Raw genomic sequence first — 22,671 nt, forward strand, 5'->3', positions numbered from 1 at the left:
TGTTTCGTGCATTTAACCATGCCGGTGTAGATTATGAAATTATCGCACAGTAGTATGTGTTTTGCAGAGACTCCAACTCTCCCGTTTTCGACGGGAGATCTCTCGCCGAAAGCCCATTTTTGCAAAATCTCCCGTTCTCCCGTTTGAGATTTGATTTCTCCCGCCCTGGCTCTGTGTCTCCCGGTGGAAAGGATTTCTTACTTATTTCTATTGTATGTTGAAAAAATAAGCCTTAGATAGCACCAGAGAACACCTAGAACCCAAGGAACTTCGCGCCTCGCACACATCAACTTAGAGTCTCCCGTTTGCTAGGGGTTTCGGGCGGGAGAATCTCCAGATCAGAAGGTGCTTGGGGTTGGAGTCTCTGGTTTTGTCGTGAAGAAAGCTTTACTCTAGTGCATCATTATGACTAAATGAGGGATGAATGCTGCGGTGGCGATCACTGAACCTTGCCCGCTCGGCTACAAAGCAGAAAAACACGCTAAATTATCGGCTCGGCTACGGCTCCATCTGATTTTTGGCCGCTATAGACAGGTTAAAATCTACCGCGGGAAACAAAATTTGTGGCCGCTGGCCGCGTTAGACAGGTGGCCGCTATACACAGGGTCTTTAACATGGCTTTTCTCTCGGGGGGGATTTTTCAGTGGCCGCTATAGACGGTTGGTCGCTATAGACAGGTGGCCGCTAAGGCAGGTTTGCCTGTATTTTCTTCTAAACTGCATATTTTTGTGACATTTTTTGGAAAAATACTTTGAAAATAGCATATTTTGGGGGTGTTTTTTGAGTCGTCAGATGAGATGAATATTTTTTAAAAATATTTTTTCATCTTCCCTATAAACGTTCTTGTCAGTTTGTAAAAATACGCTAAAAATAGAATATTTTGGGGGTATTTTTGTCAAATTTGAAATACTATTTATATTTTTTCCGTATTTTTTTTTCAGCTTAAAGGGGATGGTTAGTAACTGATCAGTGGGAATCAGCGGGAATGCTGGAGGATGATTATCTTTGTGGGATTTATTTAAGAGTACATTATATATCTATTGTTGTGTGAAAATTATTTGCTTCAGAATGGTCTCATATATTCAAGTAATGTGCAGTTTAATGTTTCCAGGTTAGCGTGCCTGGTCAGTGACGGGGCATTAATTTGCACTATGTTTATGTTTGCACTTTTTGTGTTCTGGGATACACTCAAACATCAACATAACTCAAGAAAATATTGTTTATTTTGTCCAAACTTGAACATGTAAAACAAAAATATGTGAAAAATATATTTTTGCAGTATTTTTGTAGCGCAAAATCATAAAGGCATTAAAAATAGCTAGAAAATATATATTTTTATTACTATGTTAGGGAGCGAAGCGACCGAGCCGAGCGAGCGGAGCGAAAAGAGGTGGAGGGTGTGGGAGGGGGTGTCTCCCTCCCAGGGTGAGAACTTTTTGCATTTTGATGTTGTAAATGGCGCAATATGATGCGTGTTTTTGCGCGTCTTATGGAATTGAAACGGCCCACTTGTTTAATTAAGGTAGCAGGATATTTTGATGTGGATTATTATTGAACAACTTGCCTATAAAGACATTAGTGGTAGCGTTTGAATAAACTTCTTGTGTTAATTATTACAATGAATTTCATGAACGCTGTCTGTTGTAAAGCAATCAAACAGAAAAGGCATGCACACGTCGAGGGTGTACATAAGGGATATTTCTCCTTCCATACTAAGGTGATTTTACATTTTCAGACCTGAAATTCAGCGATCTGGTGCAAACTTTTGTTGCAATACTTGGAGTTTTTTCTAGCTCCCCCCCCCAAAAAAAAACAACAACAACAAACAAGCAAAACAACTCATGGAAATAATTGGGGCTTTTTTTCAGGGAAGTGTTAATAGAAAAATCACGGGATTTAGCTATTATTCCGCATGTGCATCACCTGTGTGTATAATGTACAAAGTCTAATGAGGTAAAAGGGGGAGGGTGTGGGAGGGGGATGCCCCCTCCCACTCGACGGAGCTATTGAGTTTTTAAAATTGAAATAAAGCGATCTGAAGCACACTTTTTGTGGGAAATTCGGAAATTGCCATTCCCCAAAGTGTACTAAGTCTATAGAGGGGACCAATCAACGGGAGGGTGGCAAGATACCTCTCCCATATTCGAGGGAGGTTTTTTTTTTTTTTTTTTTCATTTTTAGAACTGAAATTCAACAATCTGGCGCACACTTCTGTTGGAATATCTGAAAATTTGTCAAATAGAGAAGTGCAAGTCTGTAGAAGGAGACATAGCAGGGTGATGTGGGAGGGGATAAGCCCTATTCTCCCTCCTACATGAGGGAGATTCTGTATTTTCTGATTGCAGTTAAACGTTTTTATGCACACGTTTTGTGGTATATGTTTGGAAAACTCGAAGTATATAGCCATACATAGTCTACTTATTTGCAGGGGGGGGGGGGAAGGAGAAAGCATGGGAGAGTGCTATCCTCACCCTTACCGTATGAGGGAGCTTTTGCCTTTTTAAAATTGAAATTGAGATCTATATTTCGTATACGCATATATGGAATATTTGGGAAAGTATTAAAAAAAAAATGATCGGGGGAACCGAGAGAGGAAAGGGGATAACACCTTGTACACGACGGAACTTTTGATTTTTTCGGAATGTAGGCCTAAGTGATAAGTCTTGGGCGTCTTGGACAGCCATCTTGGAGTTCCGCGTATATCTCAAATTGCTCAATGCTGACAGAGCTCCAGCATGTGGATTGTTAAAATAGAAGGTCTTAACAGTCAATATCAAAAAAAAAAAAAAAAAACAAAAAAACAAAAAAAAAACTATAACATTCCAATCAATGCAATCTTACCCCGGCCCCCACGGCTACCGGACTACATGGCCCAGCTATAGCGCCCTCTCTGTTGGAATTGCACCAGTACGTCCTTTCTCAATTGCGGTCGCCATCATTGGTATGTGGAAATGAGATGCCGGTCAAAATCATAGTGAAATAGTATCAAAATCATGCCGATCACGTAAAAATATGATGCAAATATGTGACATAATGATTTTCTCATTCCTGTAGGTGCCGACACAATCATTCAAGATGCAGATATTCGTGAAAACATTGACGGGGAAAACCATCACCCTCGAGGTAAATCGTAGCGGCGAACAAGAAACCCATGGCCATGTTTCACACATGTATGCTCAATGGCCAGTGGCATGCTGCTGTGCACTGCCCGGATAAAGCATGCGTGGGCATGGCTATGTCACGATTTATGGCGATGGCAAAGCAAGCGGCCATGACCATGCTGCTGTTTTACATCAGTAAAATTAAAGCCAAAACATCGTTCTCGCATGCCTGCCGAACGGTCGATTAGTGCTCCCATGTGTACATGTAGATCTATGCATAAGAAATGTGTGAAATAATACTGTAAATAACATGATTTCAGTTGGGTAACATCAAAAGTGAGAAATATTTAAAATAGGGTTAACGTTACTGTCGTTAGAACCTAGTAGAATCTACTTCAGTAATTTACTTGGCCAAAAAGCCAAGGTTTTTCCAGAACTAATGTTAGGTCTTGGAAGTCCACAATCGCATGCCAAAATAGCCAGGTTTAGGCCCTATAAATATCGAAAGGCCTATCCAATCTTGTTAAAGTTTACATGATTTTTAATTATAACTGTTAGATAATCAACATCATGTAGAGTATGACAACTGATGCACTTGAAGGAATTGGAACCTGTGCGCAGGTGTATATCAAGCAGTGTTTACTACCAAGGGGGTACTGGATAATGTAGCTACTGGTCATTTGATTGAAAAACAATTGGTAGGTTTTTCATACAATTTACAATTTTCTCTACAACATTGCTCATTACGTGTCATGGGTAACAATCTGTAAAAGTTACTTAATTTGGAAAAAAAAAAAAAAATGTTTTCCCAAAGCATGACTATTTTGCTGTCTCAGAATAATGTGGCACACGGGGTTTCCACCATGGCTCATAAAGAGTTGATATTGTGCACTTTGAAGATCAAGGATTACATAATGAAATTTATTTTTCTGTCCTCATTTAGGTTGAACCAAGTGACACCATCGAAAATGTGAAGGCAAAAATTCAGGACAAGGAGGGTAAGTGTTCTGCAGAGCCATCTGTGTTTGGGAAAATTTGCAGAGGGGTATGACATGAGTAAAAGATGTTTCTCCTGAATCTCAAATCCATTTAATTTGAGGGATGATGAAATATGTGCAAGCTGTCTTATTTAGTAAAGTACAGTAGAATTTCTACTTGTACTTTTAGTCAGGCTCCCAAACATTAGTCATGATGGGAAATATGATCATGGTATGATATTACCTGATTCTGATTTAAAAAGTTAGAATTGGTAACAAAACATGAATTCTAACTTTGAAGTGCTGAAATGGATAAATTGAATGTCTGTTTGATCAGTATGCACTTAAAGACACAGGATGCAGTAGACTGGCCATGAATAAAGAAAAGATTCAAATATTTCTGGAAATGTTACATCTCCAGTATTGAACGTTATTGAGCTTTAGATGTGTGACACGAATGCTAACACTACACTAGTTTGGCAAAAAATAGTGTTTTGCTTATATGCAAGACGGCACTTTCCATTGTTTCCATTTTGCAACCTGGGGTGCTGCGTCATCTTAGCATTCGCGTCGCAGATCTAAAGCTTGCTACTGTATAGGGCAAGACTGAGATAAGATAGCAAAAGTACTGCTGTGATGACCAGACTCACTTAGGACACCTGATGAGTGCTTCTTTGATATAAAAATGAGTTATTGGTTCTGAGCAATGACAGAGCGATTGATGTTGGGCAACAGTCATACCAGCGTACATGAAAATTACTGTCAAGTTGTATGCAATAGATTTGAAAGGTAGGTGAATTGCTGTAGATATGTGCTAGAAAATATTTTGTGTGTACAGCTGTGTCCATGACTGTATTAGCAGGGCAATGTCTTTTTTCCATTGATTATTTGAATTCTTTATATTTGGTAGTACAATGTACTTTGGTAAAACTTCATTTCCAACTAGCATACAGATAGTAGACGTGCTTATCATCAACCTATTCTTTATAAAAATATCTTTAATAGAAAATATAGTGTGCCATCAGCATCTAACCACAAAAATTACCTGAAACACACCTGTTATTATAAATTCTTTGGGTATGTAAATGGTCTACTTGCAAAATTACATCTCAAAATTATATTTGTGCTTGAAGGCATCCCTCCCGACCAGCAGCGTCTGATCTTTGCCGGTAAGCAGCTGGAGGATGGCCGTACTCTCTCCGACTACAACATCCAGAAGGAGTCCACTCTCCATCTGGTGCTCCGGCTCCGTGGTGGCGCCAAGAAGCGCAAGAAGAAGAACTACACCACACCCAAGAAGAACAAGCACAAGAAGAAGAAGGTCAAGCTGGCTGTGCTTAAGTTCTACAAGGTGAGACAGCTTGGCTGCCATTATGGTGATTTTTTTTTTCTTTTTTTTTTAATTATTATTGGCTTTTATGTTATGAAAGAAACTGAAAGTGTTACCCATCATAATGCCTCCATTTCTACATTTAGGAGGAAAGTAGACTTTGCTTTAGTTGACTGACTAATATTTTTTACATGGGGAAAGAGGGATGGCTGTTTAGGAAATCTGTGGCAAACTAAAGGTGACCACAGCATTCTCTCTTTTGTTGATGTTTCACAAGGATTGCTTAGACAATGAAAGTGAATATTTAATTATTGAATATCAGGGTTTGAATGGTTGGTGTTCTTTCCTTTGATGTCACGTAAAGCAGTAATTTCGATGGGGGGGGGGGGGGGGGGGGGGCGGGGGGCGGAGGGAGGGGAGGGATGATGTGTCGTTTCTTTAACATTTTAATGTTTGTTTGTGTGTGCATGTGTTGTGATTGATCCATACACATACGAGTTAAGGTTGTACCTGTTATGATTTCTCTGCCAGCCTTAGTATTTTTGAGCTGTACTCTTTTCAATCTGAAATATTAAAAGGAGTAGAAATCCAGTCGTACATTGCTGTGATGATGTAACTCACTTAGGACACCTGATGAGTGTTGCATTGATATAAACATGAGTTATTACTTCTGAGCAATGGCAGACACCACAAGGATCTTTAGCAAAACTTAAAACTGCATGAGAGTTATGATTACTCAACCAAGTCACTTCATAGTTTGTAAAATCCTCAAAGTTAGCCTCATTTTTTCCCCCCAGAGGTGTAGTGATATAAACTTTAGATTGATGCAAATTTTGTTGCAGTCAAGTGACACAGATAATTGTAGCATTCATATCCATTCAATTATATCACATAGATCTGTTCAAAAGGATGGTTTGCATTATTTAGGGACATTTAAGTAGTCTTTAGTCAAGGTTTGTAAAACATCTCTTATTATGAATCACATACTAGACACATACCTGGTAGTGTATTCTTCTTGAATGTGAGTTTGTGTACTATGCATGTCAGTGACTAGGACACAGTCTGAGGGGGTAATGTCTTATGTGCATTGCTGTTGCATGTCATCTGATAACTACCAATCCTCTCTTGATCATTTGACCTTGCTATCCTAAGGTTGATGAGAACGGAAAGATCACTCGTCTCCGCCGTGAGTGCCCCAGTGATGATTGTGGAGCTGGCGTCTTCATGGCCTCCCACTTCGACCGCCAGTACTGCGGAAAATGCTGCCTCACATACGTCTACAACAAGCCAGGAGAGAAGTAGAACTGACTCGGCAATATTTCTCAAGCACAGACCTCCAAGCGCGCACTCTCATCACACAGTCTCATTCATTTACTTGTCATGTAAATTGTCATTGAAGCAGATCTGGACATCGCCTCCAATCATGTGAGCCCCAAAACATGAAGATCACTCTCCATTCGTTGCCATCTGCATGATGAACAACATTCGTGTACAATAAAAGATACAATCCAATGTATTGATGTGAATATGAGTTTTTACTCCTGTGTTATCTTGTGTTTACCTGTTTGCTTGGGTGAACAGAGAAGAGAGAAGAGCCAATTTAGTAGTTCTTGAAAAAGTCAAGCGGGCAGACTGAATGTGGAGTTCAGTATGTGTATATAGTAAATGATGGAATGTGGAAATGAATGGATAGTCATCTTTGTATGCCTCTTAATCAATTTAAAGATGCGCAAACACATTGGTACATCATCCAACTTTGAACAAGATTCATAAAAATCATGTATGCAACTTATGTAGCATTATTTAATATCTCTCAAACATGAAATCTTGGAGTACTGTACTTTATCAGTTCTTCATATTTTCATATAATTTGCTGAGATATTGTACGTTCAACAGTCTTCACTTTTTTCCCTTTATTCTCACACAAGGTTCAAACATTTTGAAAATGTTTTGATACATGTATTTATTTGAAGGACAAGAGTTGTAGTCTTGATAATTTTTGGAAGCCCAGTTTTCAACTCACTGCAAGTACATGTACTTTTAATGTGCTGCAGTAAAGTACTCGAAAAAAACAAACAAACTGAAAAATATGTGCTGTGATCATTTGTGCTGCTTAATGATTGTGGAGCTGCGGCTGCACAAGTTTGTTTACACTGTCAGTCTTGTGATGACTGTCATTACATTTGCCAGGAAGGGTTCATTTTAGATTTTGCTCATGGCAAGCTAGACCCCAATCTGCACAACAAAGTGCCAACTTTGTCTCGGAGAGGATATGCATGAGGATTACACTAGAGGGGGGAGTTGTGTGAGTGTGTGTGTGTGTGTGTGAGTGTGATCGGCTGGGGTGATGGGAGGTGAAAGGATGTATCTGAGGAGGGTTGCGCCTAAAAATGTGATCTGTAATATGGACTGGCCTTGAGGGGGGATATGACATCTATTGCCTGAAGTAGAATTGTGTTGCCCTCGTCAAAGCGAGGGCAATGTGATTCTAGTTAGGGCAATTTATGTTGTATCCCTTGAAAGTAGCCAGTCATTATTATTATTATTATTACCCACATCAGGCATCTTGAGCAGTAATAGAAATTGGTAAAATGTAAGCTTTTTACAGTTTCCTGATAACAAATTTCCACTTGGTGCCAGCTCGAGCTCTACACCACTCTGCTGTATCCACAAGCATGCACACATAGCTCAGGCAAGCGACATGCATATACAGTACAGTTACACAAACACACACCAAAGGCTGCAGCGATTGTCTTCTTTATACCCCCGCCAAACGAAGTTTGAAGGGGGTATATAGGAATCAGCGGACGGTCGGGCGGGCGGTCGGTCGGTCGGGCGGTCGGTCCGTTGCAAATCTTGCGTCGCGAACTACTTCCTCAGTTTTCAACCGATTCCCATAAAACTTGGCACAGATGTGTGCCTTGGGTTGTAGATGTGCAAGACGTATTTTTTGACAGTACCCAAAAGTACGTTGCCATGGTAACGGCATATTATGGGCAAAAATGGGTACAAATCTTGCGTCGCGAACTCCTCCCACAGTTTTTGATCAATTTTTATGAAATTAGGTACAGATGTTCATCTGAATATGTTAATGTGCAAGACACATATTTCCGCAGTGGCAAAAAGTGCGTTGCCATGGTAACGGCATGTTATTGGTAAAATATAGGGCAAAGTGCTTCATGGCAAAACTGCTTCATCAGTGTTCTTCCAATTCTCATGGAATTCATACTGAATGTTTGTCTTAGGATATAGGTCAGCATGACACATTTCTTGACAGTGACAAAAAGTATGTTGCCATGGTAACACGCTCACATATTATGAGCCAAAATGATGGAAAATTTTGTGTTGCAAACTACTTCCTCAGTTTTTGCCCAATTTCCATGAAACTTGGTACAGATGTGTGCCTTTGGTTGTAGATGTGCAAGACGCATTTTTCGACAGTACCCGAAAGTACGTTGCCATGGTAACGGCATATTAATGGCAGAAGATCAAGGAAAGATCTTGCGGATTTAACTACTTCCTCAGTTTTTTGACCAAAGCTTATGAAATGTTGTTTTGACCAAAGCTTATGAAATGTTGTTTGGCGGGGGTATAACCAGTCGCTGTAGCGACATTTCTAGTTTTTTTTTTAACATAAGGGAGATTGCCCTCTGTCACGAAATTATCAACCGCAAACTTTCATCACCGAGTGTTAAAGTGGCTGGATGCCATATTCGCCTCCTTAACATACTGGAAGGGAATATATTTTCTACTGCAAAGCTTTCATAGATTCTATATCCATCATGCACATACAAAACTCACATCCTACTGACCACATATATGTACTGTAAAGCAAACATAACTTCACACTATGTACTCTCAAGTCAGACCTGAAGTAACTTTTTACGGTCTCAGTGTAGGCACAAGACTAAACAGGAGTTTGTGTGTTCCCCTAAAGTACAGTTGTGAAACAAGACTAGACACTACAAGTCCTTGTTTATTAGTTTATTTCATAGTTCCTCTGTAATATACCTTTTTTGATACAAATTTGCACTGGATTCTTCCATTTTGTGGGGTGCACATACGTGTATTAATATTCATGGACATTTCATGGACGTGAACTTTTGCTTAGCCAAGGTGGATGGGCAAAAAATTGTCCAAGTATACAACCGTGAGCTTTAAGAACAAATGTATACTCCATGCAATGAATGTGGTCTCCTGAGGCAAGCATCTGACAAGGCATAAAAACCTTTTGAATATTTCAAAGAATGAAGTATAAAATGATTTACCATTTAAACTTTCCTTATTTCCCTTTACTTGCTATCTTTGTTACAAGACTGAAAGAACAGGAAAATTAATGGTCAAGTATACTTGAACACATTACACATGTACCCAATGGCACACAAACATGTGGTGTATAATGCATCCCGTCACACTCAAAGCAAAGATGTAACAGTTGCTGTGCAGTTTTCGTAAGTTTTACAGTTGTAGCACGAGTATACAGCATACTATCTATCAATCTTTGGATGGTAATAGGTGTGGGCATAAAGGATTCTTTGGCTATGATTAGTGAATGCTCACACTCTCCATATGGATGTTAGGAATTGCTTAAAAGCTTGTCAGTGGGAATGAGAAGAATACAATGTATTCTGTCAGTGCCCAACCTTCCCCCCCCCCCCCATTTCTGTCTCTCTCTATCTCTCTCTCCTCAATGCTTACACAAGTATAACAAACAAATGAATTGAATATTCATACTAAATGGCTTGTTTCACTGGGAGTTAACAGATTCACATTTACAAACGTACTGTTCAAAATACAATAAACATCACACAAGTTGGACTAAAGAAAATCTGTCAATCTTAATACCAAACTTTTGACTTCCGTTGAAGTCAAACAAAGAGAAGGCAAATTTGGGACTTCTTAACGGTGTCAACTTATGTGAGGTTTACTGTACTCTATATCTGACAAAAACAAAGACATGCTATCAGGATAACTGTCATCTGCAAGTGAGGCCTAATGTGTCCTGACCATCTGTAGTCCTACATCTGTGTTTTTATGTAGCACCTATGGGTATATGTTTCATCAAGATTCATTATAAAGAGAACATTTTCATACCCCAAGAATCTCATAATAATGGAGTGCACCTATATTAATTGCTTTTAATTGCCAAAGGATAGACAAAGATAAGCATAATGTTCAGTCTATAAATAGTCTCATAAAACACAAACATGATGTGAGATCCCTCAGCTCAGGCCAACAAGAGAACCATAATGTGGCCCGGAAATCCCGTCCCATTCTAGACTGACATTCCAGCTCCTACTGTCTCAAAACTGCAATCCATAACTCAGTCTAAGCACCAGCATAGTCCAGTTCAAGTCCAGATCAACATCTTACTTTTAATTTCTGAACAGAATTTCAGGTCTCAGCTCCAGCTGGATACCAAGGTCCCAGTCTCAACAAAAAATGTATATCTCTGTCAAGACTTGAAGACCTGTTCCATGTCAGACCAAAAAATCTATTCTGGACTGCGCATAGAGGTTCAAGCTCAGACTGGATATCGAGGCCCTGTGACATTCCACAGGAGAAGCCATGGTCGAGTCCAAACTTGAAAGCTGAATTTTAGAGTTCAGGCTAGACAAATAGAACCCAGACAACACTAGAAGTCCAGATCCCAGTCCACCTCCTGAGGAATCTGCTCCAGTTCGTAGCAGACGATGGTGTCCCCTGGCTGGTACTCCAGCTGCTCTTCAAATCTCAGCCCACACTCCGTGCCATTCTTCACTGTGTTGACATCATCCTTGTGGTGCTTCAGGGAGGCCAGGGGACCTGTGAGTCACATGACACAAATACAGAACGATGCACTCCCGTTCTAATAAACATGGTTATAACGAAATTCCAGTTGCAACAAAGTAAACATTCAGGCCACAACATTATCCACTCTATGTATTTTAAATGTTTATTTGTTCGGTTATGACAAATTTTCGATATAACTAAGAAAACTGCCGGTTCCAAGGACTTCATTATAACAGGAGTCCACTGTACATCACTCATGGCAATTCATGGCATCACTAATGGCAACAATCTCTGCAGAAAACCACCACTTACATTTCTGCAGTATTTTTTTTTTTTTTTAATAGAAAATACTGTCCTGAACTTAATGCCAGTGAAAGAGAATTACATAATCCTCCTCATCTCTTGTGTCTCAAAACAGCTCTTAGAGTGGACTGCTTTAGTGATACACCTGCGTGGGTTTGTCTAATCTATACCAAGTTTGGGGTCAAATAACTGAATGCAAAGACAAAAGTTTGCAGAAGATTTAGCTCAGTGGCCTAACAGACATGAGAAGATGAAGGTAACATCATTGTGCTAACCTCTGTGTATGACCTCTTGGCCTCGCATCAGCTTGAATAGACTTCTGACCTGAAGCTCGCCCTTTTCGACACGGCAACCAGCAACGCTGACTTTTCTTCTTCCCATTGAAATATCGAAGGGCTGCAGGACAGTTGCCTCACCTGTTGAAAGAAGTTGTAAATTCATGGTATGTACCTTGAGTAGTGCAATCATTGATTGTGTATGGTGAATAGGTAATGTCCAAAAATTTGACAACGGCATTATGTATTTTCAAAAGTGGACATAGTTCAGAAAATCTCTTGAAAATACGAACAAAATAGAAAGCCAAAAGGATAAGCCAACTGGAGTTGTGAATGTCACAATATTATTGAACCACGGCCCAATTTTGATGTGCATAATGCAAGAGCAGGGTTCCTTTTGTGCAAACCTTTGTTCACATAAGTCTCAACACAAACACACACACAAACACAGGCAAAGACACACACTCGTATATCAATTTACATAGATTTCCAGAAGATAGTTGTAATACAATGATGTACAGTGCATTTGTTAGTTTTGGGGTTGTAGAGGCTAAATGGACATGGCTGAAGGGGTGACTTTCTTCCACTATTCCCAATAAAAGAAAAAAAAAATCCATCGTTGAAGAATAACAAATGCATGACACCAACACTGATTTCTGCCACACACAGATGGGGGCCATTATACCTAGGACTACTTCTTGGTCCAACATGGGTAGCCGGCTGTTGAGGTCCTCTCGGAGGTCGTCCACCAGTCGGTAGATGACGTCGTGCAGCTTGAGGGGAATCCCCTTGCTCTTGGCTAGCTCTGCGGCCTCCTTGCTGGCTCCCACGTTGAAACCCACTACAGCGCCCTCAAAGGTCTGTGCCAACTCGACATCCTTGTCAGAGATTGGCCCGACCCCAAAATTGATGACATTCAATCTACACTGTTGGTGGGCAGTGTATGTGTTAAGGGTGTCTAGAATTGCCTCAACAGAACCATCCACATCACCTGAGGAGAAAAAGTGAATAAATAGGCACCCAAAATATCTTTGCCAGCACTACATTTGTTCTTGCCTTCTACTGCTAAGAATATCACTGTGCATATCATAAATGGGACATGTTTTGTGCTTGTTCAAACATATCATGTGGTTCTGTATAGCTATTATAGTGAATGTGAAATGGCAATTAATACTGTCTAGCCATTCTGGTTTGCTGCCAGTGGTCTCGTGATGAGAGAGATAACAGCAATGAACACAGTGAGGATGGACAATTCCAGCATGGTCAGGTTGGTTCATTTGGCAGATATACATTGCAATATTTTATAATTCATGACAACAAATTTGACTTTGGGAATTCATAATTATCATACCCATCTTCTAATTCCACCATTTAAAAGAAAAAAAAACAACATTAATATGCCATAATTTAAACTTTCAAATGTGAACATGTCAATCACGCACACGTTCTGTATTCATATATGAACACAGCATTGAGATGTTTTTTGCTAAACATAACATATTTTTCAATTTTTTTCTCCTTACCAAATTTCTTTGCTTAACTACTATCATTACAACACTGGCTTTTGACACCATATGTTTGTTCTGGCATACAATAGTTGACACAAAGGGGAGGAATAGAAATTGTTAAGTACACTACATCTCTGAAGACCACCTGTACCATTACAATCCCTAATTTGTCCTTCTGAGCATTGAGAACATATTAATGACCCTGGTCATTAACCCATTGAGGACGGACTGATTTTGCTCCAACACGCATTTCCCATAGACACTTACCCGAGTATACTCGGGACTCGTCCTCAACAGGTTAAGGCCATCTAATTAAGGCTGGGTTGGCTTTTTGTTTGTTTTTTGTTTTGTTTTTTTCTGTCTCCCCTTACATGGAATTAATTACGAGGTTTGCACTGATTTTCTTCTTGTTGAATGGTTCACAAATGTATGGTTTTGTCACCATTTTGCCTTACCCTTTATGATGATATTGAGTTCTGGATCTCCAGATGATGCAGACTCTTTCTCCTGCAAGTACCTGGCCTTGACTTTCTCCGCCCGAATCTCTCTCCAGTGCATCTGACTGTGGGCCTCCCGACGGGCGTCGTATTCACGACGATGTTCACTGCTCTTCTTCTCCACGATAACTGCATCCTCCGCCAGCTTTGATGAGGACATCTCATCCAGCCGCCATTTTAAGACCTCTTTGGCCCGTTTCTTATTATTTCAACGACAACAACAGGAAAAGAATAGAGAAAGATAGAGAAAGATAATAAAATATGTGCTTACAAGACATATTCAGTGAAAACATAATGAAGTGAATGAATTTTAAATTCACAGGCAAAGGAGTTTCTCCTAGCTCCTTTCAAACTTAATCTTTAAGCTTTATTTTTCCTCATCTTGGAAACATAGCGTCTACCATCTAAATGGAACATGCTTGTTAAAACTTGGTGCTATAACACAGAATGCTTTATGTGATATATGACGACTTGTAGATATCTATTTTACCTCATTTTTACAAAATAAAATTATGAGATGTAAAACGATTCCATACGTAGTCTAACAATTTCCTGCAGGGATTAACCAAGGATGATTCATAAGATGAAACTTTTTTCAATCATCACTTAAAGATTAGATCTGAGTGATGTCATTCTGATTAAAGTTTTTGTCTAGTGTTGAAATCTACAGGGAATTCATCCTGACATCAGCATATGAACAACATGCCATGAACTTTTGTACTGTCAGTGTGCACATGTTATATGCATTGACCAGGGGATAAGGTTTGACTGTCTCCACTGAGAATCCTAATTGAATTTAAACTGAAGGCTGTCATTTAAGTCCAAATTGATCATCATATTATCATAGTACCTCTGACTCCACCTGAAGAACCAGATCCCCAGCAGCAGGTGTGTCCTTCCATCCGGTGACCTCCACCGGTTGACTGGGAAAAGCTGCACTCATCTCCTCCCCCCTTTCATTCTGCATTGCACGCACCCGGCACTTGGCGGTTCCAGCCATCAGGATGGCACCTTTCTTCAGAGTGCCTCGCTGGACAATTAGTGTTGCTATTGGTCTAGAGAGAGCATGTGAAACATATAGCCAAGAGTTTTTGACCAAGTGACAAATGGAAATTAATTAGGTTTAGCATTATTCTATGGTTTCCATTTTGTACCCAGATTTGACAAATTGTACTAGTTACTACTAAATTGTACCTTTCTTACCCCATTCCTTTGTCCACCTTGCACTCCACAATAACCCCTTCCACCAGGCCTGTCTTGTCAGCACCCAGTTCTTGGAGTTCAGCCTGGGTCATGATTGCATCACACAGTTCATCTATGTTATCTCCCTGTAGGAATGAAGAGGGTAATGTCCAGTGGCAGTACATGAATAACCCCTCATATGCAAGATGCTTTTAGTAACAATGTATTGTACTAAAATATCCTCTCAAATGTGGACCAAAAACGTCCCCTTTTGTTGACTTTCAGCTGCACTGAGTCACAAAAACAATGTTGATAAACAGCCCACATGAAAGTCCTTTTAACTTTAAGGCCCTCAATTATGCCTTGTGTCACCTTTCAATGTACATTGTATGTGTAGAACAGTGTCACAGCTTGTATTACCTATTCAGTACATACCGGTAGTGCAATTCAAGACCTTTTTTAAGGGAAAGACATTTCTGTACAGCTTTAAATCAATCGAATATCACAGTATATACATGAATTTACTCAATAGGAGCTTGAGTAAACACCTGTAAGACATCTGAAGTACAAAAAACATAAAACAACAATTAACCAATCAACCTAATAACTGGCAAACAGTTCCAGTAAGCAAGCAAAACCAACAAACTACCCAGCAAGACATATTGCTGAGTTGTGCTTTAAAGCTACTCACATTTAGAGCAGAAATCTCCACACATTGTATATCACCACCATACTCCTCTATGGATATGTCATTGGACAGGAGATCATTCTTGGTGAAGGCCTGCGTAGAATCAATATTAAACATGCATAATAGCTCAATACAAGAACCATCTAAAACAACATTGCAAAATGTCTTTCTCACTTCACAGTCACCCCAAAGTATGGATGAGCCAACACTAAGCAAGCCAAAAATTTCAGCTATCAAATAGTTTGAGTAATACACCTATATTTTTTCTTGACTGGGGGGGGGGGGGGGGGATGGAGGCCATTATCAGTATACACTGTCCTATATTATACCCACATCCCTCTGAGCCTCTACCGAGTGTATGATACATATAACTGTATGGAATGCACTGCATTAGATGATGTAATTCAATCCACAATCTATACTTTACAAATATTTAACTTGATTTCTCTCCTGAAATATTTTCTTGCTAGCCTTTATAGGGCATCAGCTGCAGCTTTTAGGAGACTGCATGACTGAACGACTAACTAGAAGTTCACAATAGGCACAAAAGCAAACAACTACTTTCATATCCCCTCTGTTGAGTAATGGCTATTACTTATTCATGTTTGATTTATATCTTGCTGGAAACATCACACAGCAAGTTTGTTTACATCAACACTTCTCAGAAATTATATCAAAGACATTGAAAGTCTACTACCTCATCCTTTCCATATCTATTTTTCATATTTTTGTTTATTTGCACACATAATTTACACCAAGTTTGTAAATACTCACTGGATCTGCATCCGGCTTGTCGCATTTGTTCAAGGCAACAATAATTGGAACTGCATAAATGAAAAAATAAAAAATAAAATCAGTCACAAGCATGATCAGTCCACTCAGTATGCGAGTGTCATTAAAATCAGTCCTGTTTAAAAGTGAACAATATTACACATTCTGATAATAAAAAAGTACACATAGACTACAGACAATGTACATATTGTGCATCACAGAAATATATAAAAAAAAATCACCTTCATTTTGTCTTTAAATTGAATAATTTGTCACAATCTGTAAAAACTTCCTATAGATTTTGGCTAAATCAGTCTTCGGTTCATCCACAACTTTCCCAGGACCATTTCTGAATAGGCAGTTTCTGGACAAACATCCTGTTCACTATGTCACCTCTCACTGACGCACGACACTTCTACCATCCCGGGATAGTTTCAAGGAACTGCTGAAAGGGATTACTACTGCAAGGTTCAAGGTTCAAGGAGACTTCTGGCAAATCAAAAAATGCAAACAATGGAATTGATACAGACTAGCCAACGATTTTGAAAGAAATCTGCTATAACAGGAAAAGCTTTAAAGCTAGGTCCCATTTTTCAATAGTTATTGAAGAATTACCTCCAGCATTGCGAGCATACTTGATGGACTCTCTGGTCTGTTCCATGACACCATCATCTGCTGCCACCACTAAGACCACGATGTCCGTCACGCTTGCACCTCGCTCCCTCATGGCCTTGAATGCAGCATGGCCCGGTGTGTCAAGGAATGTGATAACTTGGCCGGATGGCAAGGAAACTGTTTTAAAAAATAACATAACATTTTAAAAAAGGTGTGTGAATGCAATGCATATTCTATAAAGTCCTTTCATAAACAAAGAGTTAAAGTCAACATCCAAAATATTTTACCATCTCTGAAGTTCTCAGGATCATACATTATCAAAATATCCTTCAGGGAAATCAAAAACTACCCTTGGTGGTAGGGCATTCATGCATGCTGCACTGAAATTGTGGCATAACCCCCTCCCCCTGAGTTTGAACACTGACCACAAGTATTAGAAAGAAAAACATGTGTAAGGCAAAACTTTAGAAACAGCCACCCATGATTTACGATTTGAATAGGGAATTTCATTGCAGCACCAGAACAGAAACACAACATGCTTTAAAAAAAAACAAAAAAAAAACCAACAGAAAGACAACTACATGACTGACAGACAATACTCATTCAGTCTTAAAGGATGTTCAAAATTGCTCTATTGATGAACAGACAATTACTTTCAAAATAAATATCTGCAAAATAAGGAATATGGATTCTTTCATGACAACTCACCTTGGAAAGCTCCAATGTGCTGTGTGATGCCACCTGCCTCACCGGCAGCTACCGATGTCTTGCGCATGGTGTCCAGGAGGGTTGTTTTGCCGTGATCAACATGTCCCATGATGGTGACTACTGGTGGGCGTGGCTTTAACTGGGATGGGTCAGCAGGTGGTCTGTACGTGACATGATGGCACAGGCCAACATTTATACATACTACTCACTAGTTTGTCCTGTACATACCACCATATTGGGTGCCTTCTTTATCCAATATCAACATTTAAATTCAGATATGAATCAACTTATAACTGGCACAAATACACAAGACTTTTTTTTTAATGTCCAGGTATCTACTCTCAAGTGTATTGATTTATTTTACCTCAGGAATTTATGCCATTACATAGACAGCATATAATCATTTTTCTGATAAAAGATGAATGTAATACAAAGCAGTCAGATGTTAGTGTCTGCTATTGCAGGCCAGTAATTGTTTGATGCCGTTAAGTCCACACAACATTCATTAATCATACCAAATTGTCATTTGGGTATTCATGATAATCCTTTAGGGGATGATCTGAACCAGTGCATGACATGGCCTGACATGGATTGAGTGGTTAAGAAAATATCATGGGTTACCTTGGATGGGCATCTTTATCCTGCCTCGGCTCCTCTCTCGTCTTTTTTAGGAACACATAATGCATATCAGCCCCTGTCACAATCTGCTCAATGACCTGAGGTTTCAGCACTGTGGAAAGAAAATAAAGACTCAACTTCATAATGAGATCCTGTATTCCATATAAGTTCGATATGTTAAGACTTCTTGGGAAACTCTTCAAAGTCAACATTTTTCTCAAAATGGGCCCATGATTGCTATTACATTAGCTTTACCAGGTATTCAATTTGTCAAGGTCAAGTTGGATTTCAACCTAATTGAAATTCAACCTAAAATCTCTCTTGTATGAGTGACTAGAGCATCATCCACTGTGCAACAGTGCCTTTACTAAAATCAAACAAGCAACTAGTTGTGAAAGCTACAAAATATAAACATTTATGTTGCAGACATATTTTCAAACTACATAAAATCAATTTCAAATTGATGTCTCTACAAAGATATCATTATCATCTTATGTTTCCTGTACATTCACAGTTCAGTTGGATCAGAGAGCTAGCCAGCTGTAAAGAAGCATTTTAATGTGATGTGAAATATATAGTAACTGGGGAATAATGAGAATACATTTTGGCATTATGGTGACTACACAACTCACTCACTTTGCTACCCAATGACTTCACCAGACATACAACAATTAGTTTACTTTGGCCAACTACAGAGGGAGAGAGGTTGAGGAATTCATACAAATACTTTTACAGATATCAGACAAAACAAATCAAACATCCTACCATACATGTATCTCACAACAAACATGTATAATAAAAGAAAACACAGCAAAACAAGGACATGGGTAAGTTTTTCTCCTTCTTATCTCTTCATTCAGTAGTATCTCATTGATGACTTGATCCATGGAATGAGATGTGGGTACTAGAACGTATTCAAACTCTTTTGTCTTACCTGTTGAAGGAGAGAGGTCCGAGTGTGTTGCTAGGAGGAATTCATAGATGAAATCTGTGTGAAGAAATCATAAATCATTAGTTCCAAATGCTGCAGCAGTAAATTCAGCAATGGCTTCTTTGCAATAAATGATTTTCACGAAGACATCATTTTGGGAGGGTAGGGGAATGGATCTGCTCGAGAATTTTTTTTTGTTTTTGTTTTTTGTTTGCAGTGTTTGATGCTGTACATATACATCAGTCTCTCGTCTGTAGTAAGAATAAAGTATGACAGGCATGGTAGATCAATACACGGAGATGCATCACTACATATTTAATACTACCAGACAATTCCCAACAATCAATAATGGCATTAGGTGATTGATATCCAACACAGAGATTGATTCACGCTTCATATATAAGTGGAATTTTTTGCGGTGTTGAAACCAGAAGCCAGCGCGAAAATAGACACACACGAATATCCCTGCACATCATATGTTCCACTAATACATGTCTTGATTTCTGTGGAATTAAAAACATGAGAAACATATCTTACCCAGTTGTGCATGAAAAATTACTTGCATGAAAAAACGCTTTTACAGGACATGGCATTTTGAAAAAATAATGGAATTAAGAAAAGCTTTCAGAATGCCAAATTTGGATCTTGACATCAAAAGAGAGGAAATATATTTTGCATCAAACATATATTGATCATAAGAAACTCCTCTATTTCACTAAACTTAAAGGGAACGCAAACCCAAAGAGCAATGAGGATTGATTGAAAGCAGCAACATTAGTAGGACACATCAGTGAAAGTTTGAGGAAAATTGGACAATCGATGCAGAAGTTATTAATTTTTAAAATTTTGGTGATGGAACCGCTGGATGAGGAGACTAGTAGAGGTTATGACATATGAGTGGACAACAATACAAAGAAAATATATGTATAAAGAAATTTCAACAAAAATTCATTTTCTAGCATTATGAAAGAGCACTTCACTAACCGCTTTCAGAAAGCAGGGGGAATAATTGCTACCCTTAACATATATGTCAGTATCAAGTTGATGGAATTTGTAATTTTCATGAAAAATGAATTTTTGTGGAATTTTCCTTATATTTTCTTTATATTGTTGTCCATTTATACGTCATAACCTCTAGTAGTCTCCCCATCCAGCGGTTCCAACACCAAAACTTTAAAAATTCATAACTTTTGCATCGATTGTCCGATTTTCTTCAAACTTTCTTTGATGTGTTCTACTAATATTGCTGCTTTCACTCAATCCACATTGCTCTTTGGGTTTGCGTTCCCTTTAAAGTTTTACTCTACCTTCCTCTACACCCATTGCCTCCTGCAGCTCTCCGACAGTCATGGAACCTGATATAGCAATGATCTTCTGTTGACCCTGCTGCTTCTTGCGGGGACGTGTGCCCTTCTTCACAGACTTGTTTTGTCTGGAGGACTCGTGCACAAATCCTCTGCTGAAGATGAGTGAAAAATCGCGCCTTCTCTCGATTGCTTGAAGCAGTGGCAGTCTTTGTGATAATTGATAATGGTCCATGCATACCTCACATGTAACAAGATGACGATGCTTCAAACTCGGAGTGGGTTTGACTGATGGGGAGCCAGCAGTCCTACCAGGACTTGATTGTTTCCTGAACTGCTGTTTGAAAAACCTCTGCATCAGGTAGCTCATTCTGCCACTCTGAATTCGTTTTTTTTTTCCCCGAGAGAGAGAGAGAGAGAGAGAGAGGAAAAAAACACACAAATATTTAGAGACTGTCTACAGTAAACTTTCAAGACACTTGGCATTAGCCATTAGCATGTTGTAGTCTATAGACTTTAGTAGGTTTGACCCATGGATTGGTCTGTATCTGGTCGTCAAGGATATGTTCCGCAGACACTACATCTGGCTTCATGGAATCCCCTCCTAGTCCTGCTACGGAGGAGAGCTGTAAAATGTCTAAAAATGATTTTTTTTTTTTTTTTTTATTCCTCCGGACAGACAGAGTTATTAGCTAGTTCCTCTTTATCACCAGCTTTGCCTTTAATTTTAGTTTTATAATATCAGTGTAATTTGTAGCAATTTCATCATATTCAAGTCTCATCTTATTCAAGAAAATTTCAACTAAAACTGTCACTGATTTTGCATCTCACACTTGTGGACGAGTTTTGTCAGTTTTCGCCAGTCAGTCCTTCCATCCATTGCCATTGGACAATTTGCAGACTGAATCATACAGATACAGCCACAGATACGCTAGACCCATCTAAATTTTACCAGGTAGGCCTACAGATATTAATTATACAGCCACAACACAAGCGGCAGGAGGAGTAGCCTACACAAGCTTAAATGAGTGGGACTGAGCAACTCATCCTTCTGGAGGCTGCTTACGCTACAATTGATGGTTTCTCGTCGTCGTCGACGACGATGTCAAAGGCATACCTATTTTTGTTGTACAATATTTTACTTTATGTGATGAAATATGAATTCGCGATGATACTCACAACGGCTGAAGCCATCCTTGCAGGTAAACACGGACTGTCGAGAGCTGTCCGTGGCTGAGTAACCTATCTCAAGCACGATGCAGCAGCAGCGCAGCGCGAAACTACGGGTGGCGCGGCGTTATGTAGTATGGCACGTGCACGTACCGCTCCATCACCACGAGCAAAGAGTAGCTTCTTTACTCTTTGACCACGAGCACTCACCGGAGCGGCGGGCGCAAGATGCGGCGCCACCGGCGGCTGTTTCCCGACCCCTTCAGTTTCCTGAGTAAACTTTTCGATGCGGCGCGGCGCGGCGCGGCGACGGTAGCTGAGCCGTAGGATCCAAGCCAAGGGCCGGCCAGGGAGCCCATTATTTGAGGTCTGTCAGCAGAGAGGACATGATGAGAGCTAGGAGGCGATTGCTTATACTTGTGGCGACATACACTCAGGTAGGAGGAAGAAGGAGCTTCTCCTGATACTTTGAGTATAGACACCACAACATCCAAGGCAGATACAGAAAAGCTTGAGCTAGCTGGCTTGACACTGAGTACTACAGTAGTACAGAGTACAGTGTCAGTAGTGACAGTAGTGGAGGCCAGTTCTTTTATAAAGATAAACTAATTTGATAAATAATGTCTGTCGTCAGATCTGCAAGTTGCAGACCCCAGTATTGTGTGGTAGCTCTCAGAAGAATTTTAGGATTTGACACCTACAATTGGTATCTTGGACGAGTGCCTGTACCACAATCTGTGCCTCAAAGATGTTTCGCTGATTTGACTTGTCAACACAGTGGCAGCTGTAGAAATATTCTCATTGGAAAGCAAAGTCTCCACTTGAACGATAGGCACAGACTTGTCGCAAAGAATTCAGGACAAAAATATCTTTTAGCAGCCACATTGACCCTACCCATTTGGAACAACTTCTGCAAGGCAT

General features: G+C 39.6%; 2 protein-coding genes across 2 annotated transcripts; one reads left to right on the forward strand and one right to left on the reverse strand.

Moving 5' to 3' along the window:
• The first annotated feature begins 2,912 nt into the window (after nt 1–2,912).
• Nucleotides 2,913–6,920, forward strand: LOC140234321 (ubiquitin-ribosomal protein eS31 fusion protein). The gene is made up of 5 exons (XM_072314385.1): nt 2,913–2,941; nt 3,055–3,123; nt 4,045–4,099; nt 5,212–5,429; nt 6,561–6,920. Exons 2-5 carry the CDS (start codon nt 3,076–3,078, stop codon nt 6,708–6,710), a joined length of 471 nt encoding a protein of 156 aa, XP_072170486.1. The 5' UTR covers nt 2,913–2,941; nt 3,055–3,075; the 3' UTR covers nt 6,711–6,920.
• Nucleotides 6,921–9,384: 2,464 nt separating this feature from the next.
• LOC140227470 (translation initiation factor IF-2, mitochondrial-like) lies at nt 9,385–21,813 on the reverse strand. Its single transcript, XM_072307876.1, has 14 exons — nt 21,760–21,813; nt 20,584–20,959; nt 19,280–19,333; nt 18,349–18,457; nt 17,728–17,888; nt 17,020–17,196; nt 16,408–16,457; nt 15,637–15,726; nt 14,967–15,091; nt 14,614–14,818; nt 13,722–13,962; nt 12,444–12,749; nt 11,759–11,899; nt 9,385–11,213 (listed from the first exon to the last, which is right to left on the reverse strand). Exons 1-14 carry the CDS (start codon nt 21,772–21,774, stop codon nt 11,044–11,046), a joined length of 2,220 nt encoding a protein of 739 aa, XP_072163977.1. The 5' UTR covers nt 21,775–21,813; the 3' UTR covers nt 9,385–11,043.
• Between the last annotated feature and the right edge of the window lie 858 nt (nt 21,814–22,671).

This window comes from Diadema setosum, chromosome 1 (genome assembly GCF_964275005.1).
Source record: "Diadema setosum chromosome 1, eeDiaSeto1, whole genome shotgun sequence".
Lineage (NCBI taxonomy): Eukaryota > Metazoa > Echinodermata > Echinoidea > Diadematoida > Diadematidae > Diadema > Diadema setosum.

What these genes read in the sequence shown, in the direction of transcription:
- LOC140234321 (XM_072314385.1), top strand. Translation starts at nt 3,076, where the DNA reads ATGCAGATATTCGTGAAAACATTGACGGGGAAAACCATCACCCTCGAG. An exon ending in AAAAATTCAGGACAAGGAGG is followed by an intron (nt 4,100 to 5,211) that starts GTAAGTGTTCTG and finishes TTGTGCTTGAAG; the next exon opens with GCATCCCTCCCGACCAGCAG. An exon ending in CTGTGCTTAAGTTCTACAAG is followed by an intron (nt 5,430 to 6,560) that starts GTGAGACAGCTT and finishes TGCTATCCTAAG; the next exon opens with GTTGATGAGAACGGAAAGAT.
- LOC140227470 (XM_072307876.1), bottom strand. An exon ending in AAGGTGGACAAAGGAATGGG is followed by an intron (nt 14,819 to 14,966) that starts GTAAGAAAGGTA and finishes TGCTCTCTCTAG; the next exon opens with ACCAATAGCAACACTAATTG. An exon ending in TTCTTCAGGTGGAGTCAGAG is followed by an intron (nt 13,963 to 14,613) that starts GTACTATGATAA and finishes TGAAATAATAAG; the next exon opens with AAACGGGCCAAAGAGGTCTT.